The following is a 27,830-nucleotide window of genomic DNA, read 5'->3' on the forward strand; positions in this document are numbered from 1 at the left end:
TATGTTTCTACCTTGAGGAAGAAAGAGGTATCATCTACCCTCACAATGACCCGCTGATCGTGGAGGCTAACATAGCAAATTTTGATGTGAAACGAATCCTGATAGACACAGGTGCTTCAGTCAATATCATGTTTGCTGAAGCTTTCAAGGCACTTAATGTAGCTGAACACTTGCTCGATCGCTCGATTTCTCCTCTGATAAGCTTCTCTGGCGATATCGTGCAACCTTTAGGGAGTATACACTTACCCTTCACCATTGGTACAGGCCCCTACACAGCTACTATTACCACTAACTTCCTAGTGGTCAACTGCCCGACGGCATACAATGTCATCTTTGGGCGCACAGGCATCAATGATCTCAAGGCCATGGTATCCACACATATGTTGTTGATGAAGTTTCCAACCCCTTTCGGCAATGGGTACATCAGGGGAGATCAACTTAGTGCTCGATCATGTTACAACACTTCAGTCAAACAACAACACCTGCATGTCCCCAAAGAGACTCTCTTTATACATAACCAAGTCGTAAAGACCAGTCCAGATGAATCCAACTCAGGTCTTCAGGATGGCAACAGTCAACCCGACGACCCTCGAGATGACTCCTTCACCCAGCAAGCACAACCCGCTGAAGAGTTAGAGAATGTCTCTATCTCCAAAGATCATCCAGACCGCATGGTGAAGATTGGCACTACTTTGTCACCGCCTCTTCGGTTGTCACTGATCTCCTTTTTGCAAGAGAACGCCGAGGTCTTCGCTTGGTCATATAAAGATATGCCGGGCATCTCTCCCGATATCATCTGTCACCACTTGAGTATTGATCCCAAGACCAAACCAGTAAAACAGAAGCGAAGATCTTATGATGTTGAACGATACGAGGCGATGAAAGCAGAAGTTGAAAAACTCAAGGACATAGGCTTCGTCCGTGAAGTCAATTACCCAACATGGGTAGCAAATGTTGTCCTTGTTAAGAAAAATCCGACCAAGGAAAGTCTCCTGCTTCAAAAGGTCTTGTGGAGAATGTGTGTCGACTACACCGACCTAAACAAAGGATGCCCGAAGGATAGTTTCCCCCTTCCTCTCATTGATAGACTTATAGACTCTACGGCAGGGTGTGAGCTCTTGAGCTTCATGGACGCTTATTCAGGATACAACCAAATCCTCATGAACCCCTCAGACCAAGAACACACAGCCTTCACTACTGATAGGGGATTATATTGCTATAAAGTCATGCCCTTCGGTCTAAAGAATGCAGGAGCAACTTATCGGAGACTGGTCAATTCAATGTTCGCCGAACAGATTGGGAAGAGCATGGAAGTTTACGTTGATGATATGTTAGTCAAGAGCAAGCATGCTGACCAACACATCACCAACCTATCTGAAACTTTCACCATTCTAAAGAGGTATCGAATGAGGTTGAACCCCAACAAATGTGCCTTCGGCGTGGGCTCTGGCAAATTCTTAGGCTTCATGATTAGCCAACGAGGCATTGAAGCTAACCCCAAAAAGATCAAAGCAATCCTCGACATGAAAGAGCCAGTAACTTCAAAAGACATCCAAAGCCTTACTGGCAAGGTGGCAGCCTTAACCAGATTCATCTCTAAGGCCACAGACAGATGTGCTCCTTTCTTCAAAGCACTCAAGGGAAATAAGAAGTACATTACATGGACGGAGGAATGTGCCAAGGCATTCAGGAACCTCAAAGAGTACATGAGTAAAGCCCCTCTGCTCTCCAAACCAGAAGTTGGTGACACTCTCATTATCTATCTATCGGTTTCGGCTTCAGCAGTTAGTTCTGTTCTTATTCGAAAGGACAGTGGGGTCGAAAGGCCCGTCTACTACGCTAGCAAGGCCCTACAAGATGCGGAGACACGATACTCTAACATTGAGAAATTAGCTCTAGCATTGGTCATGTCTGCTCGGAAACTTCGCCCTTATTTCCAAGCACACGCCATCATCGTGCTTACCAATCACCCTCTTCGACAGATACTCCAGAGTCCTGACACGTCTGGACGAATGATCAAATGGGCGATAGCATTGGGTGAGTTTGACATCTCCTACCAACCAAAACCAGCCGAAAAAGGTCAAGCAGTAGCAGATTTCATCGCCGACTTCACATATCCTGTTGACATTGCTTCTACACCTGAAGCAGTAGCTTCATTACCATCGGAAGCTTAGAAAGTAGAATCAACGACCCCAGCATGGAGTCTGTATGTTGATGGCTCATCCAACCAACAGGGCTGCGGAGCAGGATTAGTCCTCACTACCCCCGACAAAGTGGCGATGGAATACGCTCTTCGTTTCAAATTCAAGGCATCGAACAACGAGGCCGAATACGAAGCCCTTCTAGCAGGCTTACATTTGGCCAAATACCTTGGGGTTAAACGAATTGATATCTTCAGTGACTCCCAATTAGTGGTCAACCAAGTCACAAACAACTTTGATGCTAAGGATAGCTCCATGGCAGCATATCTTGCGCAAACGCGACTTTTGCTCAAGCACTTCCGCTACCAGATCACCCAAGTTCCTCGAGCGGCAAACAGTCATGCAGACGCTTTGGCTCGCCTCGCCTCGGCAGTGGAAGACAAGATTGGGAGAAAAATTCATGTCGAATTGTTGGCAGAACCAAGCACCATAGTCGCGGAGGTGTGCAATTTACAACAAGAAGATAGTTGGATCACCCCAATTTATAAATTCCTTGCTCATGGCACCCTCCCAATTGACAAAGTTCAAGCTAGGCAGATTCGATACAAGTCTGCCCGCTACCTGATCATTAATGACCAACTCTACAAGCGCGGTTTCACCCTACCATACCTAAGATGCCTTACACCTGCGGAGGCGGAAATTGTCCTTCGGGAAATACATGAAGGAGTCTGCGGAGATCATGCTGGGTCTCGATCCCTAGCACACAAGACTTTTCGCCAAGGATACTATTGGCCAACACTCCACCAAGATGCCATCAGAATATCTCGCTCATGTGATAAGTGTCAACGCTACGCAACTATCCCTCACTCCCCTCCCGAGCCGCTCACTCCTATGATCAGCCATTGGCCCTTCGCCTAATGGGGACTTGATTTGATCGGCCCAATGCCTGCAGGGAAAGGCAAGGTCCGCTATGCAATCGTTGCAGTTGACTACTTCACAAAGTGGGCTGAAGTAGAACCCTTGGCAACCATTACTGAGGGAAAAATAGAAGACTTCGTATGGAAGAACATCCTCTGCAGATTCGGCATTCCCAATGCGATAGTCACGGACAATGGGCGGCAGTTCGACAACAAGAAGTTCAAGATGTTCTGCTCTAAGTTCAACATCAACTTATGTTTTGCCTCTCCAGCCCATCCCCAGTCTAACGGACAAGTCGAGGCCGTTAACAAAATAATCAAGCGCACTCTGAAAACTAGCTTGGACAAAGCTAAAGGTTGTTGGCCAGAATTTGTACCCCAAGTCCTTTGGTCATACCGCACTTCATATCGGACTTCCACAGGAGAAACTCCATTCTCACTTGCTTTTGGTACAGAAGCAGTTGTCCCAGTTGAGCTTGAGCAAGCAACATATCGAATCCAAAACTACATACAGAGTGAGAACGACAAGCAACTCACCCTCAACCTGGATCTAGTCGAGGAACACAGAAATCAGGCTCACCTGAGGAATGTCGCCTACAAGCAGCGCATCTCCAACTACTACGACTCAAGGGTTAAACCTCGCTCTTTCAAAGTGGGAAACTGGGTACTGAAGAAAAGATTACTCTGTGATAGAGTCCCGAGTGAAGGAACACTCAGTCCTAATTGGGACGGACCGTTCGAGGTCGTCGGCATCAGCCGCCCTGGCTCCTACAAGCTCAGAAACTCCGACGGCAAGACCCTTGGCCATCCATGGAATGCTGACCACTTGAAGTACTATTACAAATAGACTCACATTGTACAAGTGTTAAGCTACAGCCGTTCGGCATCCTATGTAACAAAGACCATTTGGTATTAATTCAATAAAGAGGTGATTTAGCCAACTCGGCCATAAACTCTTTTCCATTCTGAGCAATGAAACACTCAAGTGTTGAAGCTTCAACGCAAATGTTTCCAATACAAAACAAAATCTAAGTATGTGTCAACAAGACTATACAAAGGATCTACTTCATACATTCCAACACATTCATACATAAACATCATACATTCCAATACATTCATACATAAACATCATACATTCCAATACATTCATACATAAACATCATACATTCCAATACATTCATACATAAACATCATACATTCCAACACATTCATGCATAAACATCATACATTCCAACACATCCATACATAAGCCAACTGTGCTTCGAAAGGGTTCAACACACTTTGTGCCATTCGACATTTGCCACAATGTGCCTCGACACCTTGCCCTTATTCTCACCAACTAGGTGATGAAGGAACTCACCTTCGTACCACCAACTAGGTGATGAAATGTACAACCCGTACTCTAATATTATTTGGAAACTTGCCACCCTTATCACCAATCAGGTGAAGAAGGAACTCATCTTCATGCCACCAACCAGGTGATGAAATGTACAACGCGTACTCTCCTTCATGTCACCAACCAGGTGATGAAATGTGATGAAAGGTGATTAAGGAATTCACATTCGTACCACCAACCAAGTGATGAAAGCAACCTACCATTCATTCCATTAACTAGAAGACGAGTGGTACAACTTGTACATATGAACTCCTAGCATTCACAAATAATCAAAAACCATCAAGCTTTACAACTCAACTAGGGGAGCACTTATGCCTAACAAGAGCTATAGTCACCAACAAAGTCTTATTGCAAGCCAACAATGGCTTTAATGCATGGTATACGAAGATCAAGCTCTTCAGCCCTCTTGCATCTGCTTCAGACATTTCTCCCCTGTAACAATGCAAACACTACAACTCATAGAAAGCTTCAAACGCTCTTGATCAAGACTGTTCGAAGCAAATTCAATTTATATGGTTCATCCAAACCTTCGACTACTACAAGAGGTGGCTTGCATCACAATCTCTCGCGTAACAGTATGGAAGCAAAATTTGTATACGTTGTCTCTCCCATATTTTCAAATTTCTAGTTTTCCCAAAAAAAAAAAAAGAAAAAAAAAAGGAAATTGGAAATTGGGAAATTCAACAAAGCTTCATCAATGGAACACAACTACAAATCTCAAAAGCTTCGCACTATGTTCATCAAGATAGTGCGAAGCACAATCAATTTATGGTGCCAACAAAAGCTTCATCCATGGAGGACAAGTATCAATCTCCAAAGCTTCGCACTATGTTCATCAAGATAGTGCGAAGCACAATCAATTTATGGTGCCAACAAAAGCTTCATCCATGGAGGACAAGTATCAATCTCCAAAGCTTCGCACTATGTTCATCAAGATAGTGCGAAGCATAATCAATTTATGGTGCCAACAAAAGCTTCATCAATGGAGGACAAATATCAATCTCAAAAGCTTCGCACTATGTTCATCAAGATAGTGCGAAGCACAATCCATTTATGGTGTCAACACCAAAGCTTCACCTATAAAGCTTCACCACCAAAGCTTCACCTATAAAGCTTCAACACCAAAGCTTCACCTATCAAGCTTCAACACCAAAGCTTCACCTATAAAGCTTCAACACCAAAGCTTCACCTATAAAGCTTCAACACCAAAGCTTCACCTATAAAGCTTCAACACCAAAGCTTCACCTATAAAGCTTCAACACCAAAGCTTCACTTATAAAGCTTCAACCCCAAAACTTCACCTACAATACCAAATTTCAACACCAAAACATATAAAAGCTTCACACACTCTTCATCAAGATAGTGCGAAGCTAATTCCAGTGGAGCTGAATTTTGGACATCTTATAGTTCTTGAGCAGATGAACAACTTTCATGAAGGAAATTTTTCTATTTGAGCGACGGAAGTTAGAGTGTTGAAGCTCCAAACATGACGGTCAGATTTCTGCAAGCTTCAAAGCTGCTGCGGTGTTTCGAAGATCTGGAAATATTCAACCGTTATTTTGTTCTGAATTTTTGATATGTTATGGAAGAGATGATGAGGAACAACTTCGATGAAGAGAGTATGTTGATCTGAACAAGAGCAAATGGAGTTTCAAAGCTCACAACAAGTCTGACGGGTTAACAGAAAAATCATGAACAGTTACTCATCATACCTGAATGTCTGGAGTTTTACTACTCCGATGGATCTCAAATTTGGGTATGTTGTAGTTCCCACGTTAAGGAACAATTTTCATGAAGACAATTTTTCGATTTGAGCTACAGAGGATGGTGTTATATTGAAGAGCTACTGCTCCCTCTACTCTGACTCCCTTTGGGCTTGCCATTTTGGGCTACACAAATAATTTTGGGCCCTCGCAAAGCTAAACCTAGCTTGAAATATTTTTGGATAAGGCATATATGAAGGTGTGACATCAAAACAAGGCTTCGTTACTTTGACAAATTAGTAGCAAGCAAGACACCTCATTCGGCAACTCTCCTCGCCTGAAGACTTGTGGGACTCCCACCATATGCTACTGCACCTTGATACTCGGAAGTCTCACAACCACTCAGTGACTTGGATTTTTCAAGTCTCCAACCGAGAAGTTTTCATCACTCAGGAAATTAAGGGAACACTACCTCAAACTACATGCTTCACTCACAAAGCTCGAACAATACAAGTTTCAACAAAAGAAAAAATTCAAAGAACTTTCTGAAGAAGGCTTTGGTGTATTTAACACAATATGTTGAAATGAAGCAAAGCTTATTTATTAATACTTCCGATAAGCTACAAATATGTACATGTACATGAGTCAAAATAAACAAACAAGAGGGAGCCTTCATAAAAATTGCTTAGGGGAAGTGTCAGCAGTCGGTAGAGCCCCAGAAAGAGAAAGCACCGGAGGGTGGTTATCCGGAGCCTCAGTACTTGACAAAACCCCAGTAGGAGGAGGCATTGGAGGTTCATCATTTGAAGCTTCGTTACCAGGTACAGCCCCAGAAGACGAAGGCAATAAATGCCTTTGGAACAAACCCACAAACCGCTGATGATCAAGTAAAACCTTACCATCAGATTCCTTCATCTGGTCAAGCTTCCTTTTCATGTTTGTAGCATAGTCATGGGCGAGCCGGTGCAACTGTTTATTCTCATACTTGAGCCCTCTAATCTCCTATTTGAGACTCATCACTTCAGCAGCCAATGATTCAACTTGGCGGGTTCTAGCAAATAGACGTTGGGCCATATTAGACACAGAACCTGCACATTGAACACTAAGAGCCAGAGAGTCCTTAACAGCCAACTCATCAGACCGTTTGGAAAGTAGTCTGTTATCTTTGGGAGTGAGAAGGTTCCTGGCCACCACTGCAGCGGTCATATCATTCTTCATCACAGAATCCCCAACGGTAAGAGGACCAGTAAGGGATATGAAGGATGGGCGCCATATGTTGTCTGGAGAATGCGTGGCTGTCTCTTCTCCAAGGTTCAAGTCAAAATGACGGTCGGAGGGTCCAGACATTTTCAAATGTGTTGAAGAGGGAAGAGGTCAGACAAATCAAGATCTTAGAAGTGCAAGAAGGGAGCTTCTACTGGTAGAGATTCAAGTGTGCTGTGGAACTTAATGCCAGCCTCTATAAAAATCTGCACTCGACGGAGCTTCAGAAATCGAAGAGGCGTTTGCTTTCTCAAAAGCTGGGCTGCTCAGAGACCACGAGGGCCGATCTCAGAAATCGAAGAAGCACCTGTTTTTTCAGCCTCGTCAGCACCTGTCACATGCACACTCAGCTTTGCGGAAATTACGGGCAATCTGTCGAAGATTTCTGGTGAAGTAGAAAGCACGTGAATCTTACTGTTCAATCACCGCTCTCCACATGCACCATCAACTCCTCGGGTACCACATATAACTTTGTCAAAAATCTCTGACAAAGTTTAGGCACGAGAATTTCGAAGTTTCAGCTACCCTACTATTACCCACAAGGGTAAAGGAACATCACCACTGCTTGACAACTGGAAAGTCCCTATGTGTGTCGACCTCCGTGTTTTGCGGCAAGACAGGTTGGCAAGAACGTCCAACCTTTACTCACATTCGAGAAAAGACTCCCAACATAATTACTTTCTCAAAAACCGAAGTAGCACCACTTTCCGAATCTCGAGAGTCAGATCCTCGACGGGATTGCTTGTTCGAAAACCGAAGAGGCACAACTCTCAGAACTTCGAGAGCCAGATTTCCTTAGATAAAGCTTGTCTGTAATCTTCACACGTAACATCAGCTTTCCAGATACCACATACCACTTTTTCAAAGTGCTCTGACAAAGTTAAAACACGTGAAGCTGGCAGCTCCCACTACATTGCTGTAACCAAGAAGGGTAAAGGAATAGCACTACTACTTGTTATTGGGAAATCCCTATATACATCGACCTCCCTCCTCAACGGACAGGCAAACCTGCAAAAATGCTCAACCCTTTCTCGCATTCGAGAAGGCACCTTCAACATAACCTCTCGAAATACTCAGCTTTATTTCCCCCCGATAATACCTCAGCAAATAAGCCACACCAAGAACAAGAGTATCTCATATCATCAGAGTCGAAAGCAAGAGTATCCCATATCATGCTTTCTCCCTGTCTTTGTCTTTGTCCTTGTCCACACCTGCAGGACAAGGAGAAAGAGAGCAGTCAGTCGGAACCTGAAATCAAACCTCCAATCTGGAACTGACTGCCTGGAACCTTTGCCTGGTTGCTTACTTAGCATTGCTCTCGAGTACTCATCCTCAACTGTTGTCAAGGTCACGAATTCCACCGGCAAATACCTCATGACAGGTGATCAGATATTGGCTCTTTACACTGAAGCTGCCAAGCGTGGATGAGTCACTATGAAGGAATGTTCTGAAGGACCATTTAAATGCAAATGTTGCACACCACTTCTGCCATGCAAAAGATTGAAGCAGAAGGTTCAACGGTGAGCTGAAACAGATCACTACAGCATCACACCTTTCCATACCACATTCATTATTCCGTCAACAGCAAAAGTATCCCATATCATCGAGGTCGAATGTACTCTAGATTTGATGGACTTGTTTTGACCATCAAATTCTTGAGTCGGCCTTATACGCTGAAGGGAACCAGAAAACCCTCCAGCACAGTTCAAGAATAAGCCTGTGGAAAGTTACTTCTTCAAAAGCAAAAGTATCTCATATCATCTCTTATCCACTTGCTTCTCCTTATCCTGGCAGCTGAATGAGAGACAAGGAGAAGGAGAACAATCAACCGGAAGCCGAAGTCGAACCTCTGATCCTGGGTTGCTTGCTTGGAAGCCTGACTGCTTACCTTGTCGGTTGCTTCCTTCGACAAATCTCCTAGCACGGCGACTTGGGGGACTTCTACTATAGGGTTTGTATCGCACTTGACCAAGCCCGAAACTACAAGTAAGCTTCAAGTGAAATTGATACATTACCTTGTGCATCTCTACCGGTTAAGGACACTACCCCTGAATGGAGGAAGCGCACTTCTAGAGAAGATGTCACATCTACCTATGAGAAAGATAAAGCAAGTGAAGACGATACCACACCTCAGTACTTAGAAGTTTCGTGATTACTCAGCGGCTTGGATCTTGCAAGTCCCCAACCGAGGAGCTTCCCTCACTCGGGAACTTAGGGGAGCACTGTTTGTACCATACTTGACCAATCCCGAAACTACTGAGCACCGGTCAACGTTATACCGTCAAGGATCCAGAAGAGCTTCCCTTCAACCAGGAGGCCAATCACAGCGCGACACGTGTCGACATCAGAAGCCAATCACATCGCGACACGTGTCAACATCAGAAGCCAATCACAACATGACACGTGTCAATGTCAGAACAAAACTAGAAACTCTCTTCTATAAATAGGGGTCATACTCCCACAATAATCTCTAATGTCATTTTGTACTAAACTATTCACTAGAACTCACTAAACCAGAGCTTGAACCTATGTATTTGTGTAAACCCTTCACAATTAATGAGAACTCCTCTACTCCGTGGACGTAGCCAATTTGGGTGAACCACGTACATCCTGTGTTTGCTTCTCTGTCTCCATTCATTTACGTACTTATCCTCGCTAGTGACCGAAGCAACCAAGCGAAGGTCACAAAACCTGACACTTTCTGTTGTACCAAAGTCCTCGCTGATTTTGTGCATCAACAGAGTTTTGTTCCAGTTTAAAAAATATTGACTTGTGTTCTAAGCAACATAATGCATTCACATTTCAATTGTCAAAGGGCATCACAATAATCCCCGATTAAAGATATTAAAAATCAGAACTTCTTCTCCAAGTTTTCATTCAGTTTATTTCACTTGTCCATCAGAATTTTATTCAAAGAATGAGCAAATAAAGATAATAGCATGCCAAAGATTAAAAACCCTCATTTCAAACTTTGCTAATGCATAGCTATGTTTGGTTTTCTTCTCCAGATACCAGATTGAGAGAGGAGTCAAGTTATCTAGTACACCATAAATCTCCCATTCGAGAAACCATCACCACCTCACTCGCCACTCCCTCGAGGCACCAGCTTGCCACCACCCTCATGTCTCACTCCCTCTCTACTACTCTCCCTATTTCCCTCACTTCTCTCTCTCTCTCTCTCTCTCTCGATATTGTGCTCGCTGCACAGAAATAGCAAGGCAACCACCATCGCCATTTTTCATGGAGAACCACGCCACCACAAAACCACCACCATTAATCTCGCCACCTACGCAACTTTTACCATCCCCGAACTAACCCTCTGCAAATTGCCCTTATCCCTTCTAATTTCAGTTCTTGTATTTCTTGTATGGTAACCATTTCTTGCACACTCAAATATTTATATACCAACTGAGAATAACAATATAAATCCCACACCCACCTCTTTTTCCCCACTTGAAAAATTCACCAAAAAAAAACAACATTAACCATCATAGTTTAAGAATCCAGACCCCAAATTTCAATCTAATTAATTAAATTACAGAGGATTATATCTACCTCACGAAAACAAATATGTTCAGTTAAAGAAATTCCCTAATCACTGCATCTTAAACTACTTCTTAACTATGTCAGCCATACCAATCTAATAAAAAAATCCATGTTCAATCAATTCTTATTAATTCCAACTCCAAGTATTTCAGCATCTAGATTATAGAAAAATCACAACAAAACAAAACTCAGAACACCCAGATTCCAATCTTGGTGCTAAAGCACACTTTGTTAACCTCACCTTCATCAAGTCCATGATTCCTACCATGAGATCTTTCTCTTTATCCAGACTTGGCTTCAGCTGCAAGATCAAAATAACAAAGCATTCAGTTCCTTTTATGTACTCATAAAATTAAAAATTGAAATATGTTATAATTGACTCGGAATCTTCACATGTATTATGAAAGCATATAAACAGATACATTTGAAAACTTATAACGCTACCTACTAAAGTTGAAAAGTAGCTAATTAAGATCAAGTTCTAGACATCCAGTGAGCCTTCCAGGGAAAGATGGCCCCATGGACTTAGACCTTGAAAACTGAGGCTTGTTTTGCATTGTAATTGTATAATCAGTAGCATCCTTATGGATTGCAATTGTATGATCAGTAGTATCCTTATGGATTCCCAGATTAATCCTCAAAATTTTGTTCTCATCCGTTAGCTTATGCACCTGGGACAAAAGCCACTCAATTGTTTCATTATTCTCCTTGTTTCTCCTTATCAACTCGGCCCGGTGCTGCATATTTTCATCAATGAGCTCCGAGATCTTTCCGTGCAACATTTTATCTTTTTCAACCACATTACCATCACATTCTACACCATGATCAATATTCTCTTCTTCCATATATTCTTTGAAAGTACACAAACCAACCTTTTTTAGGACATACCAGCATTTGTTTGTTTTGATGGCTCTGATTTTGGTTTCCGTTTTCTCTTTTGTGGTGGTCTGGTCAAGATGCACTCCAAAACACTAATTTGAGTGCCCACACAGATGAACATCGCATAAAAATCATAAAAAAAAAAAATCCAAAACAGCAGCAGAGATAAAAAAAAATGATAATAAATTTAAATCAAAAGCTAAGACTAACTCACAGGAAGCTCCGTGAGTTAATTTTTGAGCAAAAAAAATTCTATCAATGCATTCTCATACAAAAATTTCTTTAAATACTAATTTAATGCAGTCGATGAGCTAAATGCTTAAATCAGAAAAATTTCATCAACCAGATACTCCTATAGTGCAGTGCAGCAAAGTTTTTCTTGAACCTTGACGTATATCACTATAAAATTATCCCAAATATATCTCAGAGATTGCAGAAATTCAGACTATCAATAATGAGACAGCCAGAATGTTTTACCCTAATCTTCTTAGGATTTTAACTAAACAACTTGCTCCTGTAATAGCTATATTAAAGCATAAATATTCTTGAACACTCATCACCAATAGCAAAAAGGCACAAAGTACTTTTACAGAAATCTAAAAATCCCTTTTATGCCCCAAACCCAGGTCTGTCCTCCCTTTGCCTTCCTCCTTCAGGGCATAATTAAAGATACCCACCAACAATATAACAAAAAAAATTGCAATGAGATTTTAAAATACCAACTTTATTTGATATTGCAATGAAATATAACAAAAAGTAAAATAAAAAGAAAATGTACAAAATTCATTATTTTTGTAAATTAGTAGTGGAATAACAGAAGAAGCCAAACCCAGAAAAATTAAAAACACAGAATCACAGTAGAAGAAGCACACCATTTCAGATCTTTTTATCCTCTTCGAAGATTGATCTATTCCAGAGAGAGAGAGAGAGAGGAGGAGGGAGACGAAGAAGGGGAGAGGAGGTAGACAGAGGCGAGAGGAGGAAAATGACGGAGGCGGTTTACCGGAAGCATGTCTTGTCTTGTGTTGCTAGTCAATAAGTCAGTGTAATCCTCACAAAATCCCTCACTCCATCAGGTCAATGACAACCTCCCCCAATTTTCTCCCTCTCAATCTCTCAATCACCGACAGCTACCCATTAATTTAGGCTTCTATTGGCAATTTTGACACATCCCTCAATCCCGACACCAACCCTTGATTTGAGGAGAAAAAATATGAACACCAAAACTTACCAAACTCATGTGCTTGCTTGAACTAATTTTGATCATTTTTCTACAATCTAATGCATAAAAAGGACCAAACTATAACGGCGAACTATATATATAATTTGCTATAATACCCAAAAAAATTAAATTAAATTAACATTTGAGTGGAAGCCACGACCAAAGTGGTAAAATTCAAGAAAATATCAAAATCCCAGAAAAAAAATACAAATTCTTTCAGAACAAATCAAAGAAATTCACTCAGGTAATAAATCAATTAAGTACCTAATTCCCCTGATGTCTTGAATAAATATAACACTCCAAGATAAATTAACTACCCAATATTAATTTTTCCTGTTTCTTTCTTCTTATTCTTGGGAAAGAAACAAACCCAAAAACAAATAATTGAAGAAAACATACAGAAAATATTGGGGAGGAGTAACATACAATCTGCTGAGCTCTTCTTCGCTTTGTAGAGAAGAGATGGTGGCTTCTCATCGAGTTCATGTATGTATTGCCTAGAGTGAGATGGTGAGTGGACGTGAGAGACAGTCGGGAGAGAAAAAGAGGGAAAGAAATGGGGATGGAAACGGACGGAAATGTAGTCGAAGCAGAGCATCCACGATGACTGACGCATGGGCACTCTTAAAACTGTGCAAAAGCGGTGGTAATTTTGTAAATAAATCAAAATTTTCAATTTGCGGTGAAGAGAGGGTGGTAATTTTGTAAATAACTCAAAATCCACTCCAAGTCACTATTCATTTGAATAGTGCAATTGAAAAGCCTTTTTAGACTAAAGTAATAATATATATTTATATATAATCTCTCTCTCCCCCTCTGTTTCTGAATATTGATTTCCCGGGAAGGTTTCGAACCCAATCGTTTCTTCGAAAGTCTCCGCAAGCTTTTCCACAAAACAAAAATCCAAAATGATAACTAATGATAATTAATAAAAAATGCTTAAAAACTTTAATTTTTAACTATAAAAACAAAATAAAGGTAAATTAAATAGTACCAAAATTGATTTTTTTAGTATAAAAATATGATATTTTTGTTAAAATGAAAAAGTACCAAAACTTTTCGTTAAAGTTCTTAATTCTAAAATGTTCCAAATTTCATATAATTGAGCAAATATTCATCAATTATAGATGCTTCGTCTGCCAGAAAAGGGCAGGATACAAAATGGCAGAACAGATTGTATGCTTTGTGATCGACAAGTTAGTTCAACTACTCATCACCACAGAAGCAAACCTTTCGAGAAATGCAAGTACTGAAGTTGGTTTCATCAAAGATGAACTCGAGAGCATCCGATCATTCCTCAAGGAAGCAGATGCTAAGGCTGCAGCTACAGATGGAGAGACGGGGAATGATGGTGTCAAAACTTGGGTCAATCAAGTAAGAGAAGCAGCTTTTTACATTGAAGATGTCATTGATGAATATTTGCTCCGCATCTTACGGCATCATCAACACCATGGATTCCTACGTTTTTTCCACAAAATTATCCGGTTGGCTAAAAAAATGAGATCACAGGATGGGATAGTTTTGAAAGTTGACGGTGTAAAAGAATTGGTTCGTGAAATCAACAGGAGAAGTGAAAGATATGGATTTAAATCCTTTTATCAGCAAGGCCAGAGCAGTGGAGAAAAGACTCTACCGTGGAACGACCCTCGAGTGGCTTCCCTTTTCATTGAGGAATCTGAAATCGTGGGGATTGAATCTGCCAGAGATGAGCTAACTCGTTTGTTGGTAGAGGGAGCTCCGAGACGTGAAGTGATATCAGTGGTTGGTATGGGAGGACTTGGGAAAACCACTCTTGCCAAGAAAGTATATGACCAGAAGAAGGTGATGGCACACTTTGATTGCTATGCTTGGATTACAGTGTCCCAGTCGTACAGGGTTGAGGATCTTCTGAGGACGGTAATAAAAAAGTTCTACAGTTCAAGGAAGGAGCGTTTCCCAGAGGAAATTGATACAATAGATAAGGAGTCCCTGATTAGCACATCAAGAGAGTATTTGCAGCAAAAGAGGTACGTTGTTGTGTTTGATGATGTGTGGAAAGTAGATTTTTGGGGGGCTATAGAACATGCTTTACCCGATAATAAAGGCGAACGAATAATTATCACTACACGGATTCAAGATGTTGCCAATTTTTGTAAAAGATCTTGTTTTGTTCATGTTCATCACTTGCAGCCTCTGCCTCCAAACAAGGCATGGGAATTGTTTTGTAGAAAGGCATTTCAGTTTGAATTGGAGGGAAATTGTCCTGAAGGGTTGGAAGAGTTGTCTCTTGACATCGTCAAAAGATGCGAAGGACTACCCTTGGCAATTGTTTCCATAGGTGGTCTGCTGTCAACCAAAGCTAAAGTTGTGTCTGAATGGCAGAAGTTATACAATAGCTTAAGTTCAGAGTTAGAAAGCAATCCCCACCTTACAAGCCTCACAAGAATCCTATCCCTCAGCTATCACCATCTACCGTATTACCTCAAATCGTGTGTATTATACTTTGGCATCTTTCCCGAGGATTACTCAATTAGTTGCATAAGATTAGTTCGGTTGTGGATCGCTGAAGGCTTTGTGAAACCGAAGAGGGGCAAGACACTAGAAGAGGTTGGAGAGGAATACTTGATGGGGCTAATTCACAGAAGCCTGGTTCAAGTTTCAGAAGTTTACAATGATGGAAAAGCTCGAGGTTGTAGAGTTCATGATCTATTGCACGACGTCCTCCTTAAAAAAGGGTTGGATTCGAGCTTCTGTCATGTGTTATCAAAAGATGAGTCGACTTTTAAACCAACAACTCGACGTCTCTCAATAGACATCAATTCCTATGAGGCCCTAGGAAGCATTACACAATCTCGTATTCGTTCTATATTTACTTTCAACCTAGAAGAATGTCCCAAGTCTTTTCTCAATACATTGAGTGGAAACTTTGAACTTCTGAAAGTATTGGATTTCACGGATGCTCCAATCAATCAACTTCCGAAATATGTGGGGGATTTGTATCTCTTGACGTACTTAAGCCTGAGGAATACAAAGGTGAAGTTGCTTCCAGACTCCATAGGCAATCTACAAAACTTGGAAACCCTGGATCTAAAACAGTCTCTGGTGTATGAAATACCAGCCAAGATCAATAAGCTTGTTAAGCTGCGACATCTTTTGGCCTACCATTGTGACTACAACTGCGACGTGGGTTTGTTCTGGAATATGGAAAAAGGAGTGAAGATACATGAAGGTATTGGATGCTTACAAGCTTTGCAAAAACTGTCCTATGTGGAGGCGAATCATGGAGGGATCAGGCTAATCAAAGAACTGGGAAAGTTAAGACAACTGCGGAAGTTAAGCCTAACAAACTTGAAAAGTGAAGATGGTAGGGCTGTGTGTGCTTCTATTGAAAAGATGAACCACCTTGAATCTCTACTTTTAACTGCAATAAATGAAGATGAAGTCCTTGATCTAGAATCCATTTCAACTCCACCACAATTTATTCGTTCTCTCGGCTTGATAGGGCGTTTAGAGCAGTTGCCAGGTTGGATTTCAAATCTTCAACACCTCATCAGATTGGTGATTTTTTGGTCAAGGTTGAGAGATTCCCCACTAAAAGTCCTTCAAAATCTACCTAATCTGTCGGAGCTAGTTTTGGAAATCAATGCATATGATGGTGTGCAGCTGCATTTTGAGGAAGGAGGATTTCAAAAACTTAGGGAGCTACGTCTCAGAGGAATTATGGGACTAAATTCGTTGATCATAGACGATGGTGTCATGCCTCTTCTCCAAGAGTTTCACATTGAACCTTCCCCACAACTGAAGGAGATGCCCTCTGGCATCCACCATCTCCGGAATCTGACATATCTTTATTTCTATAACATGCCAAAGGAGTTTGCGCGACAGATGGATCTAAAAAATGGCCAACATTATTGGATTGTTGAACATATACAAAATATTCTTTTTCGTTACAAGGTCGGACCAAGATGGGGTGTATATGAAACTGACAACCTGCGTGATTCCAACTTTTCTCTTTGGTCAAATGCTTGATTCCAACTTGTGAAACCAAGCATGGGAATGGGAATGGGACAGGTTGACTGGGAGAGGTTCTTTCTCTTCTGTTTTCTTTGTGTCGTCCAGTCGTATTCCTAGCATTTTCCTTGTAATTTTATTGGTGGTTGCAATAAAAATATCCTATCCAATTGATTTTCTCTAGGAAAATGATCAACCGTATGCTCTTTTTAACATCATTTTGATAATTGAAGTTAAAATATTAAATTTTTACTATTTTTTATCTTACCAATTCTTTACTATTTTATATTCTTTATATTAATTTGTAATCTCTAAGATATTTTGTTAATCAAAGGGTAGATTTTGTGGATTATAGAAGTTTCATGAATAGTCATTTTTTTTTTTGCCAAAAATTTCGTGAATCGTGATTGAGCTTTCTCCTTTTGTATGCACAGATTGATTCAGCCACGCATATTTTGTATGCACAATGATAAAAAGGTGTTGACTGTTTACATGATTGCATTTGTTCAAATTTCGTCGATGATTAAAATAACATCTAATGTAATAAAATTTATCAGATAGACAAAAAAAAAAAAATTAGGTACAAGATGTAACGGTAAGGGCCCACAAATGCAAGCGTTGGGGGTAGCGGAGTGGATCCCACGATTTCAAAATTCTGGACCGGAGGAACATCTCTCTCAAACTTGGACGCTAAAAAAAGTCGTCGCCGTTGTCGTCTTTCCTTTTCTGGCTGAATTCTCGCCCCAGACAAATATTCAAACCTTTCCGTTTCTTCCCTTCACAAATTTCCAATTAGGGTTTCACATTAACGATCAAGAACTTCTACGCACATATATATACATATATATTTATATATAATCTCTCTCTCTCCCCCTGTTTCTGAATTTTGATTTCCCGGGAAGGTTTCGAACCCGATCGTTTCTTCGAAAGTCTCCGCAAGCTTTTCAACAAAACAAAAATCCAAAATATTTGTGATATAAAAAAGGAAATAAATTATAAAACACGCATGGAATTGGGTGGTTCATTTGAGGGAGGAGAGAGAGAGAGAGATGGACGAAGAAATGGTGGAGTTCGCGAGGGAGGCTTTCGAGGGGGATGAAATTGACATGGACTACGAATTCGATGCGCCCAAGTTCTACGATTTCACTAGGCCGGAATCCGATTGGGAGGCCGAGGAGGCGGGGGAATAGTTCCGGTCAACCGGAGGTTATCAGCCCTCGTGGAAGCGATTTCCAGAACATTTGTTTGTTGTTTTCTTAGCATGTCCCAAAAACAATGAATTTTGGATCATCTTTTGTGATTACCACATTAATTAATGATCGTTTTCTGGTAATTAATTTCAACATCTACATGTTTAGTTCATGCATTTTAATTATGTTACGTTGTTTTATATGAACAGATTAGAGATCAATTGAATTATAAATATTGTAATTTGATTGGATTAATTTGTTACCACTAACTTTGTTTTTTCCTTGGTTAATTTGTTTTTTCCTTGAAAATTTGTTGAATTGGCATAAAGAGAATTATCCGGCACCTGTAAAAACCTCTGCGGAATCAAAAGATGTTGAAGTTACTAGATGCAGTAACTCGAATAATTGCATGGAATCGAAGGTCTCTGCATCCGTAGACAATAACTAGAAACTACGTCCGCGCGTTGCCGCGGGAACCAGCTATTTCAGGAGTAATCGGATGAATAAAACACATTTAAGTTAAATAAATTCAACACAATTATGAACAAACAGAGAGATACATGAGTGAATGAGGTCGATAAAATAAGCTATTTTGCTTTTATATACATTTAAGTAAGCTGACATATAAACACATTGTACAATAAGTGGGAAGACATTGAACGTCTTTGATTAGAAAGAGATGGTTTCCAAAAAAGTTATGTTTCCTTAAGAAACAGAAGAAACATGTAGTTCACATATAATGTATCATAAAAGGCCAAGGAGATCACAATGATTATAGTCTGGCGTAAGCAAACCTTGATAAAAGTGTTTATTTCTATTGGTGACACATCATTTAGTTTACATATTTAGTCTCCCTAACATTAATTACTCTTTTGTAAAACAAAGTAAAAAACAACTATATATATACTAGGCAGCCTCACCTTTTCTAAACCATCCTCTACGGCATGAGACCGCATTTTCAAAATCGGTGCACATCAATGAGAGTAACAGTCGTCGGACGGACTCTTGGAATCTTGGACAAAAGTTTCATAGATGATAAGATGGAATAAACTAAGCGGCTATTTAGGACTAGCTAGTCCGCATCTATAGAGACACAAGTTACTTTAAGACCCCACTTGGAATTGGAATGATAACAAAAATACTTGAACCATTCAAAGATCATATGCCAGCTTGAAATTGAAAGACTAAACTCTGAATTCAAAACCATTTCCGTGTGGAATAATTTGAAATGCCTCAAAACATTATCATGATGCAATTGTATATGAAAGACTATCCAGCTACTGCTAAGAGGCACACCAGATACAACTCATAAAACTCCAACAGATAAGAGCAAAAACGACTCAGTTTATGTAATTGGTAAAACCATAAACAAATTCCATACCATTTCACGGCCAATCCAGATACATCACCACCAACATCATCAAGTTGCGTATAATAATACTTGTCAACTTTATCTCCAGATCAGATTCAACTTTAAAACTATCTTTGTTAATTTGTTCAGTATATCAGAAGTAGCTATATATCTGAAATCCTTATACTTGCCCGTCATCTGTAAAACGAACTCAAACAAATCAAAACATATCACACATACTGGATTTACGGAAACGAATCAGAATTTCAGCTTCAGAGTTTGACAGAAGTTGGATTGGGAAATCCTTTGAATTTTGAACCGTTGTTTAAATGATGAAGTTACGGTTTCGCAGAATGGCCAACTCAGTTTCAGTATCAACGAGAAACTACGCCCAGGCGTTGCAGCGGGAACCAGCTGTTTCATGCGTAATCGGATGAATAAAACACATTTAAGTTAAATAAATTCAACACAATTATGAACAAACAGAGAGATGCATGAGGAATGAGGTTGATAAATAAGCAATTTTGCTTTTATATACATTTAAGTAAGCTGGCGTATAAACACATTGTATAATGAGTGGGAAGAAACTGAATGTCTTTGATTAGAAAGAGATGGTTTCCAAAAAAGTTCTGTTTCCTTAAGAAACAGAAGAAACATGTAGTTCACACATATAATGTGTACTGAAAGGCTAAGGAGATTACAATGATTATAGTCTGGTGTAAGCAAACCTGATATACTACAACTGATGCATACAATCCAATTAAAATGTTCATGAAAACTGCCAACACGATACTTGAAACAGCCACAATTAGCCACAGAATGATTGTCAAACCAGCAATAAGGATGCAAGCTATTTCAAGAAATGGACCTTCTCGAGTAATCAGATCATGAATCAGTCGATACCAGCCTTTAAGCAGCATATAGGGACTCTTTACAACAGCAATTACAGTGTAAACAGAATCTCCACAATCAGCCCCAACATGCCAACTATATTACATTCCAGAATGTGAATCAACCTACAATATGTCCCCGAAAAGAATTGAGTTCGGATTAAAACTGCTCTTTTAAGCAACGTTATTTCAAATGTTTATATTTGGCTACTGCTACATAATTTGACGACAGAAGAAAGACAATTTGAGTCACTAATTACAACACAATTACCTTATGGTTCGATTCAAATGTTTAAACTTGATAATCATATTCAAGTATAATAGCTGATCAAAAAGAGGTGGTTCATGGTGAACCACCGAGTGAGAAAGAAAATGTTTAATCAAAGAGACTTGAAACTCATAACCACATAAATAACAATCTTATTATTATCATGGATGGACGTAATATCCTTTATTATGTTTTTAGACACAAATCATAAGACTATATTTCTAGTTTCATTTCACCTGTAATTTATAACCTGCCCCCTTCCAATTTAAACTTTAAAGGATGCTTTTCTTTAATCCTGGTTCTTGACAATCAGTGGAGAGTAATAACACATACAGACATTAAAGTTGAAACCTTTTTCCAAGCGGATGCTACAGATACAAAAAGATATTAAGCTTAAAGACCTTAATATCCAGCTTGGATAATTGGCAAGTATCTGCTAACCTTCCCTTATATGCAACAAATTCTGACTTTAGCTTAGGAGCAATGGAATTTGATTAGAATTATTCAGAGCACAAAAATACGCGTAAACACATACAAAATTTTTTGAGCCGCACGATATTGGAGAAAATTCATCTGATGGTTCATCAACTGAAGGCGACGATGATCCAAAATCAAGAGCAGGGTAGACGCCAGGTGGCCTTTCTAGAGGTTTAATTGACAGCTCAGCCCTTCATCAAAAAGTGAAAGATCAAAATTACTTTTACAGTAAGAGCAATACCAGAAGATGTAATCTAAATTATTTATATTTGGTTCCCCCGAAATCCTTTTGACTGCTTCAACATACTATATGCAGATTGCAGACAGAACCCGAACCAAGTCCAGACTCACTCGTAATAGGTCTCCTCATCCACAACAATATCCCAGCTTTCCCCTGTCGTGCTTTTCCCATATTTGTGCACTTTACTGCAAAGAGAGAGCAAGTTAACTTGTCAAAGAAAAACCAGAACAATAGATGCCAATGCAGTTCAGCAAGTTTATTTCCTTTCGTACCCATTTCGGAATCATATACAACAAAACACACAAGTCACGAATGCAGAAAACACACAACCCAAAAAATTAAATGAAGAATTCTTTATAACATGCATGTTGATAATACCACAAAAAATTCCACTTCATTATACATGCCTATTGTTTTCTCTGTCCAAATATGAAATTGCCATCATCTTTTTCGAAAGCACAAACCAAAATCACTTCTCAAAGAGATCATACATAGAAGAGAGTGGAAGCTTACCCAAAGCCAATTTCGTGTTGTTCACTCCTTTTTCTTCTTCATTTGGACCCAACTGTGGGTTTGATTGCAGCATAGTGATTTAGTTTAAAACTAGTAATAGGCCCGCGCGCTGCTGCGGAATGCACCAGCCTTAACAACATGAATAAGACACATTTAACATGAAAAAAGTTCAACATAATCATGAACGAACAAAAAGGATAACTGAGTGAACATTGTTCGTAAGTAAAACAGCTTAGTTTTTATATACATTCAACCAAGTTGATTACAAAAGATGTGATTGTAAAAAATGTTCTGCTTCCCTGAGAAACAAAAGCAACATGCATTTTACACATATAAGACATCTGATAGGTCGTACCCAGTGCACAAGGCTCCCGCTTTACGCAGGGTCTGGGAGAAGTGAATGTCGGCTAGCCTTACCCCCATTTTATGGAGATGCTGCTCCCAAGTCTCGAACCCGAGACCTACCGCTCATGGGCGAAGACACTTGCCATTGCACCAAGTGCGACCTCTTATATAAGACATCTGATATTAAACCTAAAATCATGTAATTCTGTATGAAGTGGAGAATAATGTAGAAAGATGGTTTTCTATAGTGCTGCCAATGACAATTAATTTCTCATGAAAAAAAAAGAAAAGAGAAACACAGGTATAAAAGAATATTATTTTTTATAGTTGCAAACATTATGAATTCCAAAAAGAAAAACTACAGATAACACTTCAATCACAGATCTAAGCATCTAAAACGTGGCAACCCAGATATCATTCAAGACATTGCTCAGCATCATGGATAAACTAACCTATCTGTGTCCTGTGCTCACTGCATGTCATATACACCCGACCAACTGGGCATAGGAGCATAATGAGGAAAACTTTCAGCACCATTCTGTACCTGAAAAATGAGGGAGGAACTAATTAAAGCGTTCCTCACTTAGAATAAATAATGCATGCATAATAGCCAAATGGACATCGCGCATATAAATTGTGTTGTGCGGAAGCGGCATTCGACTGTAAGTGAATAGTAAGACAGAACAGAATAAAAACAACACCAACAAGAACACCAAGATTTATACTGGTTCGGCAATGCCTACATCCAGTTTGGAGACGACGGAGTATTCCACTATAATCAATGAGAACATACAATAGTGTTTATCACTCAATTTCCCAAAGACCCAAATAACCCCAAGCTCTCACACTTACAATAGGAAGAGAAAACCAAAAATACAAAGCAAGACAATTTGAGAAAATTCTTCTCTATGCCAAATGGCTTCTTGCTATTTTTTTCTCTTCCTTGTTCTTCTCTACTTCTCCATGCTTATGAGTTGCACCTTGCTCTCCTTTTATAGCCAAAGAAAAGCTTCTCAAAGACATCAATGGCCAAAGGCCTACCATCAAGTCAAAAGGAGTTAGGCACAAATTAGGCACAAATCTTGTTTGCCTCCCATTACCACAAAGTAGCCCAAAGATTTAGACTTTGACTACATGTTTGAGTCAATAATCAACAATCTCCACCTTGACTCAAACCTTCTAAGTAGAACTCCTAATAGTCGTCTCCCAATCCCCCATGGGGCAATCAACAAATTTTACAAATGCCAATCAAGTCTAAGCAGTGCTTAAACTTGTGCAATGAAACTGGCTTTGTTAACATATCCGCAGGATTGTCAGCGGTCCCAATCTTCTGAAGAAGAATATCTCCCTCGTCAATAACCTCACGAACAAAATGGAACCTCACGTCAATGTGTTTCGTACGTGCATGATGAACTTGATTCTTTGCTAAATGAATAGCACTCTGACTGTCGCAATGAACATCCACATGGTCTTGTTGAACCCCTAAGTCATCAAGCAACCCTTGAAGCCAAATGGCTTCCTTTATAGCTTCTGTCACAGCCATGTATTCTGCCTCAGTAGTCGACAAAGCAACTGTAGATTGCAGAATCGACCTCCAACTTACTGGACCTCCAGCAATAGTGAATACAAAACCAGTAGTGAACCTACGCTTGTCTAAATCACCTGCGTAATCAGAATCCACATATCCAACAACACATTGACCAGTAACTTTATCCTGCTGGAACAATAAACCAACATCCACAGTACCCAGAATATACCGTAGAATCCATTTCACAGCTTGCCATTGCCCTTTTCCTGGATTATGCATATATCTACTGACAATACTAACAGCTTGTGAAATATCAGGCGTAGTACACACCATAGCATACATCAAACTACCAACAACATTTGCATAAGGAATTTGAGCCATGTACTGACTCTCTTCAACAGTTTTAGGAGACATAGAAGCGCTAAGTTTGAAATGAGAGGCAAGAGGTGTACTAACCGGTTTTGAATTTTCATTCATCCTGAAACGTTGTAGTACCTTCTTCAAATACTGCTTCTGACACAGACTAATCTTGCCCTTCGCTCTATCTCTTTCAATTTCCATACCTAGTATCTGCCGAGCTTCTCCCAAGTCCTCATTGTAGTCAATGCCTTCCTTCTGAGCGTAGCCTTTAGCTACCAATCTGGCTTTGAATCTTACATTGTCTTTTCCCAAAGATTCCATCTTTTTGGCATACACCCATTTACAACCAATTGCTTTCTTCCCCTTTGGTAACTGAACCAGCTTCCAAGTCTCATTTTTATGAAGAGATTTCATCTCCTCATCCATAGATTTCTTCCACAACTCGCACTCTGAACTCATGACAGCTTCTTTGTAGGCGGATGGAATATCATCTTCAATAACAGGAAGTGCATATGCCACAATATCAGTAAATCGAGCAGGCTTTCGGATTTCCCTTCTCGATCTTCTGGTTGCAATATAGTCTTGTTGCTGTGGAGGCTCTTGGGTAGGTGCCTCATCTTCATCATCCTCGTCCTCATCATCAGAATTAACTGTAGGACTAGTGTTTGAAACATCAGACCTTACTGGAACAACTGGAATCTTCAGTAACTCCACATGCTTTGAGCTACTCATGGTCTCGGTCGCTTTAGTTTCACCTTCATGCTTGTTCTGATTAACCATAGCAACCTCATCAAAAGTCACATCTTTGCTTACAACAAATTTCTTCTCATCTGGACACCAGAGTCGGTATCCCTTCACGCCAGTGCTAAAACCCATAAATAGAGCTTTCTTTGCTCTTGGATCCAACTTGCTTTCTCTGACATAATAGTAAGCAGAACAACCAAATGTGTAAAAACTTGTAATCAGTACAAGGTTTACCAGACCATACCTCCATGGGCGTTTTGCCCTCATTCGCAGCCGCTGGCAATCGATTAATGAGATGGCTTGCATAAGTGATTGCCTCAGCCCAAAATGCCTTGCCTAATCCAGCATTAGACAACATACACCGAACTTTCTCAAGCAAAGTACGGTTCATGCGCTCCGCCACCCCATTCTGTTGCGGTGTCTCCCTAACCGTGAAGTGCCTCACAATACCCTCATCTTGACAAACTTTCAAGAAAGGATCAGACTTATATTCACCCCCATTGTCTGATCTGAGAGTCTTGATCTTTCGACCGCTTTGCGTTTCAATCATCTTTTTCCACTTCAGGAATATCTTCAAGACTTCATCTTTACGCTTCATGGTGTACACTCATATGTTATCCATAATGTTTATATGATCAAAACACAATACATATAAATATATAATAATCATAAGCAATTCGATGTAGAAGACTTGTTGAATGCGTAGAGGCCATGCAATCAATGCACAATTGATAGAACACCAATTCTGGTTTTGACGAGAACAAAAGAAAAACACCAAGTCTTCTGTAAACACCTAGCTTGATGACAATGCTATATGGGAAGCCTTAGTTGTCGTATCTAGGGTTAGCAGGGACCGGTGTTTATATACTAGCCAAAAGTCTTTAGATTCCATCCATAAGGGAAAACTAAAAACTCTCATTTCTTGGCTCTCAAGTAAAATATCATAATCCTATATTATTAAGGATTCAATCAAAACCTACTTATAATGTAAGACACTTAATGTAGGATTGATATAAGGATATTGAATCACAACTTAACTGATCTCCAACTTATACATTCCTATTACAAATAGGAGACCATTTATGGTTGATTTATGTTGAATAAATCCAACATTCTCCCACTTGGTCTACTAATTTGTAATGATCATGCTTCAAAACTTATGTCGGAGATCCTTATTTCTTTAATGGCCATATTACTGTGATCCAAACCCATCCTTAATTCAAATTTCTGTCAAATGGACTTCTCAATGTAGATTTAACAAGGTTGTAAAGATATTTCATCTCAGAACCTTCATAATCACATACATTGAGTCAACCATTCACATGAAAACCGTCAGATTATGATCTAAAGATGAACTTTAACTCAAGAATTGTCTTACTCTTTATCATCTTTGGTCCACTTCATCATAACTTACATAAATAAGTCCTTATGCTTTTGAACGGCCTTTATGTTTATCAATGCAACCTTTTTACCATTTCAAAAACCACCTCATGCTTTTATGCTTTTAAGCATTCCATATGTTTGCCAACGCAAACCCTTTTGTCATTCTAAAATGACACGTTATGCTTTTCATGCATTCTGCATGCTTACCAACATAAACTTTCATTATTCTAAAACAGACTTATGCCTAAAAAGAATTAAAAATATGCATGCATCATATGAACACAAAATTTAAAACAATCTTTATTCAAACCCAACCTCGGAAACAAACCACACCTCGAACCTCAAAACTCAGTGAGTTTAGCTCACTTATTTACTGCAGCTAAAACCAGTTTTCTACTCCCACTAACTCAGCATATCTAAGTTCGAGATCAATCCCATGTTCTCTACATGCTTCTTGAAAGACATGACTGGAAGTGGTTTGTTCAAGGGATCCGCAAGCATTGATTCAGTATCTATATAGCTAATCTTTATGAACCTTTGCTTAATCTTTTCCCTAACCAACTTATACTTGATATGCATATGCTTAGTCCCAGAAGATCTCTTGTTGTTCTTGGAGTAGAAAATTGCAGCAGTACTGTCACAAAATATCTTCAACGGATTTGTGACAATATGGAGGACCCTCATACCCTCTATAAACTTTCCAATCCAAACCGCTTGAGAAGTTGCTTCGTAACAAGCCATATATTCAGCCATCATAGTAGAGGTAGCTACATTTTTCTGTTTCATACTTTTCCATGAGATCGCTCCTCCTGCCATCATAAAAATGTAGCTAGAGGTAGATTTTAATGAGTCTTGACAACCTGCAAAATCTGAATCACAGTAGCCAACCAATTCTAGCTTGTCACTTCTCTTGTACACCAGCTTATAGTCTTTAGTTTTCTGCAAATATCTAAGCACCTTCTTTGCTGCAATCCAATGGGCATGTCCAGGGTTCGATTGATATCTCCCCAACAAGCTTAATGCAAAAGCAATGTCAGGTCTTGTGCATACTTGTGCATACATTAAGCTCCCTACAACTGAAGCATACGGCTTGTCATTCATCTCAAGTTTTTCAGCTTCAGTTCGAGGGCTCTGCAGCTTGCTCAGTTTATCTCATTTAGTCACTGGCACATTGAACCTCTTGAGTATCTTGTCAATATATCCCTTTTGTGATATTCCAAGCAAACCTCTCTCTTTGTCACGAGTTATTTCTATCCCCAAGACATAGGTTGCTTCGCCCATATCCTTCATCTCAAAATTGTCACTGAGTATCAATTTTGTTTCATGTAGTAAGGTCAAATCAGTGCTAGCTATGAGGATATCATCCACATATAGCACCAATATAGTGAAGTGTCTCCCACTGGATTTGAAATATATGCACTCATCTTCTGAATTCTCATCAAAACCATGTGATTGCATAACTTCATCGAACCTCAAATACCAT

General features: G+C 39.8%; 1 protein-coding gene, 1 long non-coding RNA gene and 1 pseudogene across 4 annotated transcripts in view; 2 read left to right on the forward strand and 1 right to left on the reverse strand.

The window, feature by feature from the left end:
• Positions 1 to 17,086, forward strand: part of LOC126627312 (disease resistance protein RPM1-like) — a 111,978-nt gene extending 94,892 nt beyond the window's left edge. Inside the window, exon 4 of the mRNA XM_050296771.1 lies at positions 17,001 to 17,086. Coding sequence (XP_050152728.1) covers positions 17,001 to 17,075 — 75 coding nt within the window. The 3' untranslated portion in view covers positions 17,076 to 17,086. The remainder of the gene's footprint in view (positions 1 to 17,000) is intronic.
• Positions 14,147 to 27,830, forward strand: part of LOC126627289 (disease resistance protein RPM1-like) — an 84,700-nt pseudogene continuing 71,016 nt past the window's right edge.
• LOC126627633 (uncharacterized) overlaps positions 20,214 to 27,830 on the reverse strand; it is a 40,605-nt gene continuing 32,988 nt past the window's right edge. The window contains exons 1-4 of one of the 3 annotated variants that reach the window (XR_007625088.1): positions 21,988 to 22,059; positions 21,541 to 21,659; positions 20,760 to 21,424; positions 20,214 to 20,614 (exon numbers count right to left, since the gene is read on the reverse strand). This is a non-coding gene — a long non-coding RNA (uncharacterized LOC126627633). Of the gene's footprint in view, positions 20,615 to 20,759; positions 21,425 to 21,540; positions 22,071 to 27,830 lie in introns of those variants that run through there. The other 2 variants (XR_007625092.1, XR_007625087.1) reach the window with 2 other exon arrangements.

This window comes from Malus sylvestris, chromosome 1 (assembly GCF_916048215.2).
Source record: "Malus sylvestris chromosome 1, drMalSylv7.2, whole genome shotgun sequence".
Lineage (NCBI taxonomy): Eukaryota > Viridiplantae > Streptophyta > Magnoliopsida > Rosales > Rosaceae > Malus > Malus sylvestris.